This window comes from Eptesicus fuscus, chromosome 5, assembly GCF_027574615.1.
Source record: "Eptesicus fuscus isolate TK198812 chromosome 5, DD_ASM_mEF_20220401, whole genome shotgun sequence".
In the NCBI taxonomy this organism is placed as follows: domain Eukaryota; kingdom Metazoa; phylum Chordata; class Mammalia; order Chiroptera; family Vespertilionidae; genus Eptesicus; species Eptesicus fuscus.
The window spans coordinates 50,401,728-50,418,867 of NC_072477.1; the positions used below are offsets into that span (position 1 = coordinate 50,401,728).

General features: G+C 39.9%; 1 protein-coding gene across 2 annotated transcripts in view; it reads right to left on the bottom strand.

Annotated features, from left to right (window-relative positions):
- FAM81A (family with sequence similarity 81 member A) overlaps positions 1-17,140 on the bottom strand; it is a 70,764-nt gene that overhangs the window by 21,688 nt on the left and 31,936 nt on the right. For both annotated transcript variants that reach the window (XM_054715525.1, XM_054715526.1), the window contains one exon: positions 8,806-8,924. In XM_054715525.1, coding sequence (XP_054571500.1) covers positions 8,806-8,924 — 119 coding nt within the window. The remainder of the gene's footprint in view (positions 1-8,805; positions 8,925-17,140) is intronic.

Here is a 17,140-nt window from a genome sequence, read left to right on the forward strand (position 1 = left end):
TAAAAATTAGAGAGCATGCCAGTGCTTGGTAGGCTTCCTAATAAGCTATTAATATTTAACCAATTTACTAACCACTTTGTATTAAAATGTGGCAAATATGTTGTTCATTATATTCCATTAATGAGTGAGATCATGTGATATTTATCTTTCTCTGTCTTATTTCGCTTAGTGTAATGCTCTCCAGTTCCATCCATGCTGTTGCAAATGGTAAGAATTCCTTCTTTTTTACCGCAAAAAAAAAAAAAAAAATTACTGGCAAAGAATGAGAGAGAAATTATGTTAAGTGCTAAACTCATCAATGTCAAAATCTAGCACTGCTTCAAAGATCCCTTACCCTGCAGACTGTCATCACAGCTGTACCCATGAGCTAATCATCTTAATAAAGGCTGGTTTACATGTAAAAATAATAATAATAAAAAATAAAAGAGCCTTAGGAAAAATTAGCAATAAAAATGTGTTAAGCACCATATGGATCAATGTATTTTGGGGAATGTGATAGAATTTTATTTTTTATTCTCTTAAGGTTATTTCTTTCTTTGAATAAAGAAATACAGTTTTAAAAAATGTTGCAAATAGGAACTACTACCTGGTATTTCAGTTAAACGTGGTGAACGACACACATGCCCTTATCTTGGCTCCCTCCTGAATATCTATCAAGATGACACCCAATGGGTTTTATAAAAAAAAAGGTATAAAGCTGAAGGGTAAAAAGGAACGGGAGAAAGTGGAAAGCAGAGAGATGGCACAGAAGATAGAGCAGAGCAAATGTTTTGCTGGTGTCAGAGGCTTGCTGGGGCTCTGTAACTGAGAACCAACAGTAGTAAGAAGAAATTTTAGTTCCCACAGGGCAAGAAGGGCATGAACTGGCTCCACTTATGACCAGGGTAACTGAATCAGAGACTTGAGTGGGCTCCACCAGCTATGGAAAGCACAACTGGGATCAAATAAGTTTAAAATAAATATATTTAAGATACTACAATATAACAAAGATAGATTAACATCCTTCAAGAGGATGCTAAATTAGTAAACAAAAACAGGCAGAGGTGAAAGAAGAATGAGAATGTAAGAGAAAAAATTAGAAATCCTGGGAATAAACTACATAGTTATCTTAATAGACCAGCCAAACTCTATATTAAACATGACTGAAGATAAAGTCAGTGAATTAGAAGATAGTAGCAAGGAGCTCACTCAGAATGCAGTAAAGGTAGACAGAGATTCAAAACATGAAAAATAGTTATAAAACAAGGAGGACAGATAAAGAAATGCTAACATAAGTCAAGAAGGAGTTGAGGAGTTTCAAAAGAAGGAAATGGCCCTGGTCAGTGTGGCTCAGCTGGGTGAGCATTGTTCCATGCACGGAGAGGTCACCAGTTCAATTCTGTCAGGGCACTTGCAGGTTGCAGGCTCTGTCCCCAGTAGGGGGCGTGCCGGAGGCTGCCGATGATGTTTCTCTCTCTCCATCTCCCTTCCTCTCTCTCTAAGATAAAAAACACACTTAACAAAAACAAAAGAGGAGGAGGAGGAGGAGATGTAGAGAATGACAGAGATGCAATATTTGAGGTCTGAGTGCTGGCAATTTCATTACACTGAAGACAGACATGAATTTTAAAAGTATTTAATGAATACAAAGTAGGATAAGTAAAAATAAATGGAGCATGGTGAGATCCAGATAGCCCATAGTAAAGGTAACATCTTAAAAGCTACCAGAGACTAAAGACTGGTAATCTGCCAAAAACGGACTGTAAGAGCACACAACACATATGAGAAGACAATAGATATCACAAGATGACGGAGAAATGTATTTTACTTAGGGAAAATAACCTATCATCCAAGAATAAGTGCAAAATAAAGATAAGACAGTTTCAGGCATACGAAGATTAAGAAATGTATCGCCCACAGCCCATATGGAAGGAGTCTCTAAAAATGTACTTCTGAAAATTAAAATCACACTGTTCGGTAGTTGTTTTGCTGCACATCATTATATTACTACAATGATAATTATTTTACAACAATGTATAAGAAAAGTCTTAAGAGGACAGACACCAGATTGTTAACATTAGTTATCTCTAAGGAGTAAAACAGAGATGGAGCTGGTGAGCCTTCATTTTCCATTTTATATATTTCATAGTGTGCCTGACTGCTTATTGCCAGCATATATTACTTATGTACTTTTATAAATAAAGGGGTAGGGTGGGCAGGGGAAGTAGAGAGACACACAGTGAGTGATACCAAAGCCTCTCATCAGAAAACATACACAGTGAAACCGACTTGTGTTTCTAATGTCAAAAACAATGTTATTCTTACTCTCAAATATTTCAGAAATAAATTTTACATATGAAAGAATAATAGAGTAAATGGGACAAAATGTTAACAAATGGTGAATCTTGCATATTTTATAAGTTTGAAATTATATACATAAATATGTATTTACATATATAAAATTTATATATGTATATAATTTATATATATATATTAGGGGGGAAATTATATATATATATTTAGATATATATATATTAGGGGGAAAGCACTATTGCTATTTCAGCTGATATTGAATTAAAGACATCATTCTTTTTTTTTTTTTTTTTTTTTTTTTTTTTTTTTTACAGAGAGGAAGAGAGAGGGATAGAGAGTTAGAAACATCGATGATAGAGAAACACCGATCAGCTGCCTCTTGCACACCCCCTACTGGGGATGTGCCCGCAACCAAGGTACATGCCCTTGACCGGAATCGAACCTGGGACCTTTCAGTCCGCAAGCCGACGCTCTATCCACTGAGCCAAACCGGTTTCGGCAAAGACATCATTCTTGTCTTTTCAAAAAAACACTCCTAAAAGACAGCCTCAGCACTCTAACATAGCTGCATGCATGCTCAATAACTTTAGCTAAACAAGAATTTGCAATGAATCTGATCAGTTGTCCTATTTCATCCTTGATGTTTTATATTACAGATTCCAAATTTTTTCCCTTTTCGTCTTTTGGCAGCTATCTCCCGGCTACACTTCCTAGTTCTGGCCATCAGGTGGCAGAATGACTCTACCACTTGGCCAACAGGGTCCCAAAGTCTAGCAACAGGTATGACAGACAACATGCTTACGCAGAACTTTTCTTACTGCTTGTGACATGGTGGCATAGTAACCAAAAGCAATGACATTTAAAATATTTTCTCGCCCTAACCGGTTTGGCTCAATGGATAGAGCATCGGCCTGTGGACTAAAGGGTCCCAGGTTCAATTCCAGGTCAAGGTCATGTACCTTGGTTGCAGGCACATCCCCAGTAGAGAGTGTGCAGGAGACAGCTGATCGATGTTTCTCTCTCATCGATGTTTCTAACTCCATATCCCTGTCCCTCCCTCTCTGTAAAAAAGCAATAAAATATATTAAAAAAAACATTTTCTCATCTTCCATATCATAATAATTAATATATACGTATGTATGTGTAATAATTAATATATACTTATGTATGTGTGTACGTATACACACACGTATGTACTAGTAACTAGAGTACATATACATCTTTAAACCCATAAGTGCTGGCAATAATTTAATTGAATCAGATCACAGAGCAATGTATGTTTAGGGCCCTTCAAGAACAGTAGAGCAATTAGCAGAGCCTAAGATTTGGGTGTGGTTCCTACAGAGGCAGACGGCTTAATAACGATCAGGGAAAGAGACAGAGAGCCTTGCTGAAACCACTGTAATTGCAAGGTGACTTTGTACCTTCTGTGGAGTGACATCTGAGGCTAGTTACTGCAGGGGAAATAGACATCACTAAAATAGTCCAGCCAAGTCATTGAACAAACAACAACAACAAACCCAAGGGTGTGTGTCAGCATACCAGACTGCAGCACTCTATCACCTGAAATGCCCGGTTGTTAACAGAAAGCCCGAGACATGCGAAGAAACAGGAAAACGTGAGCTATACGCGGGGAAGGAGCAGACAGAAGCTGCCTGTGAAAGAGCGGATGTCAAATTTAAAAGACAAAGCTCAAGGCAGCCATTATAAATGTAGTCAAAGAAGCATGCTTTAAAAAGTAAAGTATAATGACAATGTCTTATTAAATAGAGAATAGCAATAAAGAGATAAAATTTTTTAAAAAATGGAACCAAATTGACCCAATTAAGGAAATGAAAACAGAATGGGGAAACTTTTTTCAAATATCCAATCAGAGAACTGCATCTGGAATATACAAAGAACTCCTACAATAATAAAGAGACAAATCACCCAATTGGGCACAAGTTCTACAAAGCAGAGACATCACCAATAAGCACATTAAATTGTGTTCAACACCATTAGTCATTAAGGGAAATGCAAATCAAAACCACATAATGCCACTTCACACCCCCTAGGTTGGCTATAATAAAAAAGACAGACAAGTGTTGAATGCAGAGAAATGGGAGCCCTCAGACACTGCTGCTGGCAGTAAAATGGTGCGGCCACTTTGGAAAACAGTCTTGACTGTTCTGTTCTTCAAAAGGTTAAATAGAGAGCTACCACATTACTCAACAATTACACTCCTAGGTATAAATATGCAAGAGAAATGAAAACATATGACCACACCAAAACTATGTGAATGTTCAGAGCAGCATTACACATCATCCCCAAAAGTCTTTAATCTGATGATGTCCAATTTATCTGTTTTTTTCTTTGCACCTGGGCTTGCGTCCCTTGCGGGAATTTGCACATCTGCCTTAGTATACCGATAATTCTCTAAGGCTCTGACACCATGCAAACAGACTTCATAGAGGAAAGTGGATATGGCCACTGAGTCTTGGAAAAATGAAGAAGACAGGGCAAAAATGGACCAAATATTCCAGTAAGAATAGGAAAGCCCTGAGCCCTGCGTTAGAGAGAAATGCGAACCTCTGTGAAAGTCTTTTTTAGGGTGTACTATGCTTAGTGGGAATAAGTGTCTCTCACCTCCATGGCAAATTTGCCTTTGTCCCTCCCAGCTGGATCTACATTGGAAGTATCAGGGTCTGTTTCCTATCAATTACATCACCAATGGATCCAAAACACTATGAAATAAATCTGAAATAATATAGCAGCCCAGCCCAACTGGTGTGGCCCAGTGGTTGAGCGTCGACCTATGAACCAGGAGGTCACGGTTCAATTCCCATTCAGGGCACATGCCTGGGTTTCGGGCTCGATTCCCAGAGTGGGGCATGCAGGAGGCAGCCGATCAATCATTCTCTCATCATCCCCTCACTCTCTCTCTCCGTCTCTCTCTCTCTTTCTCACTTTCTCTCTCTCTCCCTTCCTCTCTGAAATCAATAAAAATATATTTTAAAACTATATATAGCAGCCCAGTAATTTAAGAATATCATTTAAAAAGTTCATTCAGATTCCTTCAATACAATAACATAACCAATTCAAGAAAGCCAAAATTTTGCCAAAGAATTTTTACTTCACATGAGTTTATTTCAACAATTAAAGGCTCATTAACATTATAGGAGAAAGACAAATATAAAAACAAAGCAAAGACATGTGGTGCTCCTAATACACTTTTAATTGTTGCAGAATAAAAGTATTTGTTACAGAGAAGGAACAAGCTGGGTAGAGCAGCTAATAAGAAATTGCAGGGGGGAAAAACGTAAAATTTCTGAAAGTATTTCAAAATAACTTCTCTGTTTTGTCATTAGAACCAGGATAATTTCACATGCCATCCCATGTACTGCACTAGGCCTCTTACATATATTGCTTCACTTAATCTTCATCTGCAAAAAAAGTGACCAAGAAGATCCTCAAAGTTCTCCTGAGGTCTCTACTCTGCCCTGCAGCTCTGAAGTTCTTCTAACTTCTCACTGTCCTGAGAGCTATAACAGAGCTGTGGTTTCCTTTAAGCCAATCTCCACAGAAAGAATTCAAGTTTTCCATCCTATTACAGTGATTTTCTAGATCTACTATTTTCCAGGGACTATTCCCAGACACTTGAGCTACAAAAATAAAAGATGGTACTCCACTCCAAGACAGTGAAGACAATAGAAATACTCAAGAGAACAAAGAATGCTAGGGGAGCTCAGGAGCATGGGCTATCTGGGAAGACTTCCTGGAGGAGGTGACATTTGAGCAGTATTTTAAAGGCTGACCAGAAGCTAGAAAAGGAGGAAAGGCATGCTGGGTATAAGAACAGCATATGCAAAGGCACTGAAATAGGAAGCATGGCCCATTCAGGAAATAACAAGCCGTTAGTTGATCACAGCTGAAAGGTACAGTGCTAAGATAAAGAGAGGTGAGGTAGTCAGCAGGGTCATATTAAGGAGATTGGAGTTCACTCAGATGGGGATAGAAAACCACACAAGAGCAGTCAACGAGTCCTCCATTCAATCTCTGCTCTTAGACTACTGTTCACCCAACAGATGCAAATCCACAGGCCCAGCATGCAAGGCCCTTCAGGTGTTGTCTGCAAAAACACCTCCCGCCACTAGTGCTCTCTGCTCCAAAGAGTCCTTGGTTCCTGAGTCCCCTTTTTCCACTCCTGCCCTTTGCAGACCACTCTCAACTTTACCTCAGGCTGACTCAAATTGCCTGTGAGCTCCACATCTCCTGTGCTTGACTCTTAAGAGCAGCAGAGGGCGGAAGAGGCCCGTGAATACTTTAGGGACTGTTGGCATTTCTAACAGGGTCCCAGGTGATATGAGGCTGCGGGTCCAGCAAGTAGTGAAGAGCTAGAACAACACTTTCCAACTATCTGAGATAAAAGAGCTCTTTTTAAAATTTTCAACCTACGATGGACCAATACTTTCAGAAAATAAAATAAAAATATAGTCAATAATATTGTAATAACTGTGCATAGTGTCAGGTGGGTACTAAACTTATTGGGGTATATAAATGTCTAATCACTATATTGTACAGATGAAACTAATATAATATTGTATGTTGACTGTAATTGAAAAATAATTTACTAATAAGTGAATTATAAGAAAAAATGAATTTTAAAAAAGACATGGAAGACTGTCAAATCTCTGAGGGAATGGGGGGTGGGGGGGTGGGAAGAGATTAACCAAAGAACTTGTATGCATATATGCATAACCCATGGACACAGACCATAGTGTGGTGAAGGTCTGCGGGGGAGGGGGGGAGGGAGGAGGGAAGGGGACTGGCTATAAGAGGACAATGGGGAGAAAAAGGAGATATCTGTAATACTTTCAACAATAAAGATTGAAAAAATATTCTGAAGAAGTTAATTTTAATGCTAGACATCGACCAAATGGTGTAAGAGTTGGCAAAATGTTATCCTATCTAATAAAGGAGTAATATTCAAATTAACCATCACTCCACTACACCCACAGCCATGCCCACCAGCCACGCCCACCAGCCAATCAGGAGTGAGTATGCAAATTAACCCAACCAAGATGGCTGCAGCCACGGAGAGAGCAGGAGGGAGGCTTGGGTTTCCCCAGTGATGGAGGAAGCCAAGCTTTCCGCACACCCTGGCCCGCCCAGGCCTCCGCTTAAGGCTACAAAGTTTCAATTATAGAAGTTAAATAAATCCCAACAAAAATGGCGGCAGCCATGGAGCTGGAGAGAGCAGGAGGCTAGGGTTGCCCCCGGCAATGGAGGAAGCAAAGCTTCTGCAGCCCTGGCCTGCTTTGGCCTCCGCTGAAGGCTACAAAGTTTCAATTATAGAAGATAAATAAGTCCCAACAGAAATGGCTGCCGCCATGGAGTGAGCAGAAGGCTTGGCTCCGCTCCAGGCTACAAAGTTTCAATTGTAGAAGATAAATAAATCCCAGATACCAGGGCCTCCGCTTGGGTCACCGGGGGGCGTGGCCGGCCTGCAAACCACCACAGGCTCCTCGCCCAGGCCACCCCACACCCCAAGGGAACCCCTACCCTGATCCGGGACACCCTTCAGGGTAAACCAGCTGGCCCCCACCCATGCACCAGGCCTCTATCCTATCTAATAAAAGAGTAATATGCAGATTGACCATCACTCCAACACAAGATGTCTGCCCCCATGTGGTCAAAGATCCTGCCCCCATGTGGACACAAGATGGCCACCACAAGATGGCCAGCAGGGGAGGGCAGTTGGGAGGGACCAGGCCTGCAAGGGAGGGCAGTTGGGGGCTATCAAGCCTGCAGGGGAGGGCAGTTAGGGATGACCAGGCTGGCAGAGGAGGGAAGTTGGGGGTAAATAGGCTGGCAGGGGAGCAGTTAGACATCAATCAGGCTGGCAGGGGAGTGGTTAGGGGGTGATCAGGCTGGCAGGCAGAAGTGGTTAGGGGCAGGCAGGTGAGCAGTTGGGAGCCAGCAGTCCCTTGAGGGGTCCCAGATTGGAGAGGGTGCAGGCTGGGCTGAGGGACACCACACACCCCCTGCATGAATTTCGTGCACCAGGCCTCTAGTGTTATAATAATTACAAATATTTTTTCCATGTTAAACACAGATCATTTTCAGAAAAGGCGGAGAAGTATTTGTTTAGAATTCTAATAAAAATTAAAGAAAATAGAATTATCGTTTATAAATAAACAAATAAATAAGATATGCAAAAATGTAAGTCCCAACTTTGTATATTATTGGCTTCAATAAACATAATAATCTTCATCTGCCAGATGGCACCGGTCAGCTGAGCTCTCCCGCCACTTCCTCCCACGCACACAATTCCAGTTGCAGGCACACAAGAAGTCATGGCATGCTCATATCCAGGTCTAATGTCCACTGTTAAATTTTATGGGCAAAGGAGGTGATGTACAAGAAGAATGCAAACGATTTGCTTTGGGACTTCATGAATATATTCCCCACTAAAATGAAGTGTATGAAAAAATAGCTTTTGAGGAGTGGAGTCCCAAACATTTGACCACCTACCTTGCCACTCTCCCTCGAAGATCCCCCAAACCGGACAGCTGACGCATCTCCAGAGTCTTTAAGGCAGAATTAGTTCCGTAGCTAATGTTGTCCCGGGCTCGGATCTGCTCCTGGAGTACCTGGGCAACACAAAAGACCACAGGAGAGTCATCGGAGAATTTGCATGATTCCACAAAACCATTTTAGGCAAGGATGTTGAACTCTTTTCATAAGAGGCTCCTTTTTAACAGCCACCTGGTATGTACAGAGAGCCAGGGGTTTAGAGAGAAAGAGAGCGACCTTAGGGATCACACCCACACCAAGTCCCTTAATTTATCGATAAAAACACCGAGACTCTGGTGTCAAGTGACTTGATAGAGATCCAGACCGGGAACCTGGCCTCTTGGTGTGTATTTCTATCACTCTATGATGTTTTTTGATAGTCACTGTTTTAGGTGAACAATCCTTACATTTATTAAAAAGTAATAAATCAGGAGCAAGGAGGGGAACAGGGCATCGGACAATGGCTCCAAATTCTGGTTCCTCCAAATTCTGGGCAAGTGTGTAAAATTCTCTGAGCTTCCTCTCCCTCGTCTGTTAACAGGAGTGGTGACTATACTTTTTAAAAATATATTTTTTTATTGATTTCAGAGAGGAAGAGAGAGAAATATCAATGATGAGAATCATTGATTGGCTGTCTCTTGCACGCCCCCTACTGGGGATCGAGCCTACAACCTGGGCATGTGCCCTGACCGGGAATCTAACTGTGACCTCCTGATTCATAAGCCGAGGCTCAACCATTGAGCCACACTGGCCAGGCTGGTGACTAGACTTTTAAGGCCACCGTGAATATTACATAAGATACACATAAAGCACTTAGCACAATGCCTGGTACACGGTAAATACAGCAAATATTCTTTTGAGTATTCGATGACAATACTTCTACTGGAACGGCCGAATGGTGTCCCATAGGAAAGACATGAAATGAAAGCAGAACTGCTTGAAGGGTAAGTGTCCCGACCTAAGAGCATGGCCTCGTGGAGCATCCATCTGGGGATCCTTCAAAGGAATGATGGAGGCGATGAGAACATCATCTGAGCATGTACTGGGAAGTGCTGACATGCACCAAATCCACACAGGTCCTCTGTGAGGGGGGACACTCGGGATGCCCAGGTTCCCCTCCAGGACGTGAGGCACAGACAGCTGAAATGATACCGCCAAAGTCGCCTGGGTAGCCAGTGGCTCCCCAGGACTGCCATGCTGCCTGCCACAAACAGGCAGGAAAGAAGCTAAGGCTGAAGCACTCTGACAGAGAGACAGACAGACAGACAGACAGACAGACAGACAGACAGACTAAAAAACCTGCGTGCTAAGTAGTGGGAGCAAAAGGTTACATCAGATGTTTCTTTTGAGCATTTCCTCATTCTTTGGCACATCTTTCCTCCCACCCGCCTTCCTCTACTATATTCTGTTCTTCACACTCCCCCTCACCACACCATCTTCTCGCTCCTTTTCAAAGAGAAAGCTTTTGGTTTCTTGGATCCTTTCCCTTTCAACCACTTTTTAAAAGCATTTTCTATTTGCTTGATGTCAGCTTAAATATCTGTTAATTCTTTCTTTTGTTTTATTCCTTTTTTGGTAATTTTAAAAGATGAATACACCGTTCCTTTATTTTTATTATTTCTTTCTTAATAATGAAGACTTTTTTCAGTACCATATTTTCTGTGTCCATAAGTTGGGTGTGATGTGTTTTCTTTTTCACTGTTTTAATTTCAGTTTTGAATTCCTCTTTGATCTAAGGATTACTTAAAATTGTATTTCTTCATTTTCAAGCTAAGTGGTTTTCACTATTTTTATTATTTATTTCTAATTGTACTGGATTATGATTAAAATGTGGTCTGTAATATGTGTAATGTTTTGAAGGTATTATGGCTTGTTTTGTAGCATGTGATTGATTTTTTAAAAATATGTTTTATTGGTTTTAGAGAGGAAGGGAGAGGGAGAGAGAGAGAAAAACATCAATGATGAGAGAGAATCATTGATTAGCTGCCTCCTGCACATCCCCTACTGGGGATCAAGCCCGCAACCCAGGCATGTGCCCTTGACTGGAATTGAACCCAGGACCCTTTGGTCCGCAGGCCAACACTCTATCCACTGAGCCAAACCAGCTAGGACCAAATGTTCCATGCAAAAAAACTATCTGAGGAAGAAAAGGTTCAAAATTGTCTATTAGATTGAGTTTGCTGATTCTATTATTCATTTTTTCTAGATTTTATTTATTTTTGTCTATTGGATTTCTCAGCTTAAAAGAGATATGATGAATTATCCTGCTGTAAAGTATTTTCATCAAGTCCTCACACTTCTAATACTTTTTAATATACTAGTATATTTAGCTGCCATCAGGCACATATAGATTTATAAAAAGTGGCCATAACCATCATATAATAACAGTTTTTATATGATTTAGTGCTTTTACTAATAAGTTTCATCTTACTAAGTACTAACATTGCTACTATGCTTTATAAATAATAAGGCAAGCACTTGCTTGATCTAACTGTTCACCAGACACTGATCTAAGTGCTTTGGGTATGTTAACTCACTTAACCCTCACCGCAGCCTATGAAGGAGGCACTGTCATCATCCCCATTTCCCAGGTGCTGTTAAGTAACTTGCCCAAAGCCACAGTCAAAAAGTGACAGCGGTGGGTGAAAAGAAAGCTGGGGTGGCAATACTCATATCTGATAAAATAGACTTCAAAATGAAAGCCATCACAAGAGACAATAAAGGTCATTACATAATACTAAAGAGATGGATCCAACAAGAGGATATAACCTTGGTAAACATATATGCACCCAATATAGGAGCACCTAAATAAATATAAAAAAAAAAACTTCTGCAGGATTTTAAGGAAGAGATTGACAGCAATACAGACATAGTAGGGGACTTTAACACCCCACTGACTTCACGGGATAGATCTTCCAGACAAAAAAATTAACAAGGAAACAGTGACTCTAAATGACACACTCGATCAGATAGATTTAATTGACATTTATAGAATATTTCACCCCAAAGCTGCAGAATATAGATTCTTCTCAAGTGCACATGGGTCATTTTCAAAGATAAACCATGTTAGGATACAAAACAAGTCTCTACAAATTTAAGAAGATTGAAATCATATCAAGCATCTTCTCAGATCATAATAGAATGAAATTAGAAATCAACTACAGTAAAACCACCCAAAAACATTCAAACACATGGAGGCTAAATAGCATGTTATTAAACAATGAATGGGTTACCAATGAGGTAAAAAAAAAAAAAAAAAAAAAAAAGTAAAAAACTTCCTAGAAACAAATGAAAATGAATGCACAACAGCCCAAAATCTCTGGGACAAGCAAAAGCAGTCCTGAGAGGGAAATTCATAGCATTACAGGCCTACCTCAAAAAACAAGAAAAATTAATATTAAACTATTTAACCCTACAACTTAAAGAATTAGAAAGAGAACAACAAGAAAAGCCCAGAGTAAGTAGAAGGAAGGAAATAATGAAGATTAGAGCAAAATTAACTTACATAGAGATTTTTTAAAAAAAAAACAATATAAAAGATCAATGAAACCAAGAGCTAATTCTTTGAAAAAATAAACAAGATTGATGAACCTTTAGCCAGACTCATCAAGAGACAAAGAGAGAGGACCCAAATAATTAAAATCAGAAATGAAAGTGTTGAAGTAACAACTGACATCACAGAAATACAAAGGAGTGTAAGAAAATGCAATGAGAAACTACATGCCAACAATCTGGACAATGTGGATAAAGGACATATTCCTAGAAAAATTCAATCTTCCAAAACTGAATAAGAAAGAATAAAAAACCCTGAATAGGCCAATAATAATTGAGAAAATTTAAGCAGTAATAAAAAACTCACAGCAAACAAAAACCCTGGTCCAGACGGCTTTACAGGAGAGTTTCAGTAAATATTCAAAGAAGAACGAACACCTATCCTCCTCAAACTATTCCCAAAAATCCAAGAGGAAGGAACACTTTTTATGAGGCCAGCATTATCCTAATTCCAAAACTAGATAAAGACACTACAAACAAAGAGGATTACAGGCCCATATCCCTGATGAACACAGATGCTAAAAATCTTCAACAAAATAATAGCAAATCACATACAGCAATACATTAAAAAGACTAGAGGCCCGGTGCATGAAATTTATGCATGGAGGGGAGGGGGTCCCCTCAGTCCAGCCTGCACCCTCTCACAATCTGGGACCACTGGCTCCTAACTGCTCACCTGCCTGCCTGCCTGATTGCCCCTAACTGCCCCCCTGCCGGCCTAGTCACCCCCAACTGCTCCCACCCCTTAACCCCCGCTGGCCTGGTCGCCCCTAACTACCTCCCCCCACCCCCTGCCGGCCTGGTTGCCCCTTACTGCCCCCTCTGCCAGCCTGTTCACCCCTTACTGCTCCCCCTGCCGGTCTGGTCACCTCCAACTGCCCCCCTGCCAGCCTGGTTGCCCCTCACTGCCCCCACCCTGCTGGCCTGGTTGCCCCCAAATGTCCCCCCCCCCCGCAGGCCTGGTCACCCCATGCAGCCTGCTGCTCAGTCATTTGGTTGTCCCTCACTACCCCCCTGCCGGCCTGGTCGCCCCATGCAGCCTGTTTGGTCATCCATTCGGTTTCGATGGTTGCTTAGGCTTTTATTATTATAGATCATACACCAGGACCAAATAGGATTTATTTCAGGGATGCAAGGCTGGTACAATGTTTGCAAATCAATAAATGTGATACATCATATAAACAAACTGAAAGACAAAAATCACATAATCATATCAGTAGATGTAGAAAAAGCATTCGACAAAATCCAACACCCTTTTTTGATAAAAACTCTGAGCAGAGTGGAAATAGAGAGATCATACTTCAACATAATAAAGGCCATATATGACAAACCTACAGCCAACATCATACTCAGTGGGAAAAAACTAAAACCATTTCCCCTAAGTACTGGAACAAGATAAGGATGTCTGTTTTCAATACTCTTATTCAACATACTACTGGAAGTTCTAGCCACAGCAACCAGATAAGAGGAAATAAAAGGCATCCAAATTGGAAAGGAGGAAGGAAAACTTTCATTATTCATTCATCCAAACAAATATTTATTGAGTATCTACTGTTTTGACATGATATTGTATATAGAAAACCCTAAAGACTCCACCAAAAATACTACTCTAGTTAAAAAAGAAATTCAGCAATATAACAGGATACAAAATTAACACCCAGAAATCAATGGCATCTTTATATACTGAATTCTCATTAAGAGAAACTAAACAAATAATCCTATTTACCACTGCAACAAAAAGTGTAAGATACCTAGGAATAAACTTAATCAAGGAGGTAAAAGACTTGTACTCAGAAAACTACAGGACATTGAAAAAACAGATAGAGGAAGATATAAATAAGTGGAAGAATATACCATGTTCATGGATTGGTAGAATTAACATCATTAAAATGTCCATACTACCCAAAGCAATCTATAGACTCAATGCAATCCCTATTAAATTACCAATGGTATATTTCACAGATCTAGAACAAATACTTCAAAAATTTCTATGAAATTAAAAAAAGACCCCAAATAGCTGCAGCAATCTTGAGAAAGAAGAACAAAGTTGGAGGAATCACAATATTAGATATCAAGTTAAACTACAAAGCCATTGTAATCAAAACAGCCTAGTACTGGCACAAGAACAGATATATAGACCAATGGAACAGAACAGAGACCCCAAAAATCAACCCAAGCCATTATGCTCAATTAATATTTGACAAAAGAGGCAAGAGCATGCAATGGAGTCTCTTTAATAAATGGTGTAGGGAAAATTGGACAGATATATGCAAAAAATGAAACTAGACCACCAACTTACACCATACACAGGAATAAACTCAAAATGGATAAAAGACTTAAATGTAAGTCATAAAAATCCTGGAAGAAACCATAGGGAGCAAAATCTCAGACATCTCTCATAACAATCTGTTTACAGATACCTCTTCTAGGACAAAGGAATCTAAGGAGAAAATAAATAAATGGGATTACATGAAAATAAAACACTTCTGCACAGCAAACAAAACCATCAACAAAATGAAAAGGGAGCCCACTGTATGGGAGAACATATTTGGCAATGATACATCTGATAAAGGGTTAATATCCAAAAAATATAAGAAACTCATACAACTTAACAAAAGGAAGACAAACAATCCAATTAAAAAAATGGGCAAAGGACCTAAATAGACACTTCTCCAAAGTGGACATACAGATGACCAAGAGACATATGAAAAATGCTTAAAGTCACTGATCATCAGAGAGATGCAAATTAAAACAACAATGAAGTGTCACCTCACACCTGTGAGAATGGCTACCATCAACAAATCAAGTGGCAAGATGTGGAGAAAAGGGAACCCTAGTACACTGCTGATGGGAATCTAGACTGGTGCAGCCATTATGAAAAACAGTATGGAATTTCCTCTAAAAAGTAAATATGGAACTGCCATTTGACCCAGTGATACCATGTCTAGGAATATATCTAAGAGACCTGAAACACCAATCCGAAGGAATATATGCATCGCTATGTTAACAGTAGCACAATTTACAATAGTTAAGATCTGGAAACAGCCCAAGTGCCCATCAGTAGATGAGTGGATAAAAAAGCAGTGGTACATTTACACTATGGAAATACTATGCAGCAGTAAAAAAGAAGGATCTCTTACCCTTTGAAACAGCATGGAGGGACCTGGAGAGTATTATGCTAAGCAAAATAAGCCAGTCAGAGAAAAACAAGTAACACATGTTCTCGCTCATACGTGGAATATACTGAACAAAATAAACTGATGAGTAAAATAGATCCAGAGACAGAGAAGCATAGAACAGATTGTCAAATCTCAGAGGGAAGGTGGAAGTGGGTGGGTGGGTGGGAAGAAATCAACCAAAGACCTTGTATGCATACATGCATAACCCATGGACACAGACAATAGGGTGGTGAAGGCCTGGGTGGTGGACGGGGCAGGCTATAAGGGGTCAATGGGAGAAAAAAAGAGATATATGTAATACTTTCAAGAATAAAGATTTTTTAAAGAGATTTTTTTAAAAAGAACTTGTTTTCTTCCCTATTACTAAAACAATAAATATTCTTTTTTTTTTTTTTTAAAGTAACAGATCTGGGATTTGAAAGAAGAAGTCTGGATCCATGGACTACGCTCTCAATGACCCAGGCTGCTTTGTGTTTTCATTCGTCCCTTCATCTCACTTTGTTTATAATTTATGTTGCTTTGAGTCTTGTTGCCTTCTCCTTTTCCTTACTTTTATTGGTTTAATCAGGTTACCATTGATGGCCTTTCCTCCACTTGTTAACTAGGAAATATCCCTGGACACTGCGATTCCAACATGAGACATTCGGCACACTTGCACATCCCCCATCCTTTAGCCTCTTTCACCCTACTATCCAGCTGGCTTATTTGGAAGGATTTTTGCTTGTTTCCCCTCTTGCCCTTCCCCCACCCCAACCAGGCTTTGCTAGAATAAACCGATACTTCCAGTTGGGCTATAATTAGGATTTTTGCCTATAGAGTAGAGTATCTCTTCTATTTCGAAAACATTTTAGCACTTCTGTTACCCAGTCCCAGGCATTTCTCAATATCCATTTACATGACATGATGTAGGTGTCGCTAGTTACCTTTGTGCTTCTCCTTTCCGTTTTCCCATCTTAGGGTCTCTGTGCAGACTCACAGTGTTTGGGTTAGAGTCCTTTCTCCAGCATTTTCCTCAGATCAGATACTCGGACAAAAGATTCTGAATCCCTGCCATGTCAAGAATCATCCTTCTCTGACCCTAAAGAATGAGTGATAAGTTGAAAGGGTATAGAATTCTTGACTTAAAGGCCTTTCCTCCCAGGGAATGTTAAGGCTACAGGAAATCTGGTGCTTCAACCTCCTTATAGCTAGAAGTTTCTAAGATTTTTTTCTTCATCTTCGGAGTTTGGGAGTTTTATCAGAATGTACCTAATTGTGGCTCTTATTTATTTTATTTTTAAATCAATTCTACCCGGAATTCAGTGAACTTTTCAATCTGTAGTCACAGATATTTTTTTCAATTCTGGTAAATTTTCTTTTATGTAACTATTGCTTCTTCTCCATCTGTTTCTTTGTCTCCTTCGGAAGCTCCCCTTATTCATATGCTGGGTATCCTGGATCTGTCCTCCAAGTCTTGTATCTTTTCCCTTCTCGTTTCTCTCTCCTGGTATTTGGCTCTGATGTTTCACCATTTTTCCTACTTTGTTTCATGGGCAACTAATTCAATTCTTAGAAGTAACTAT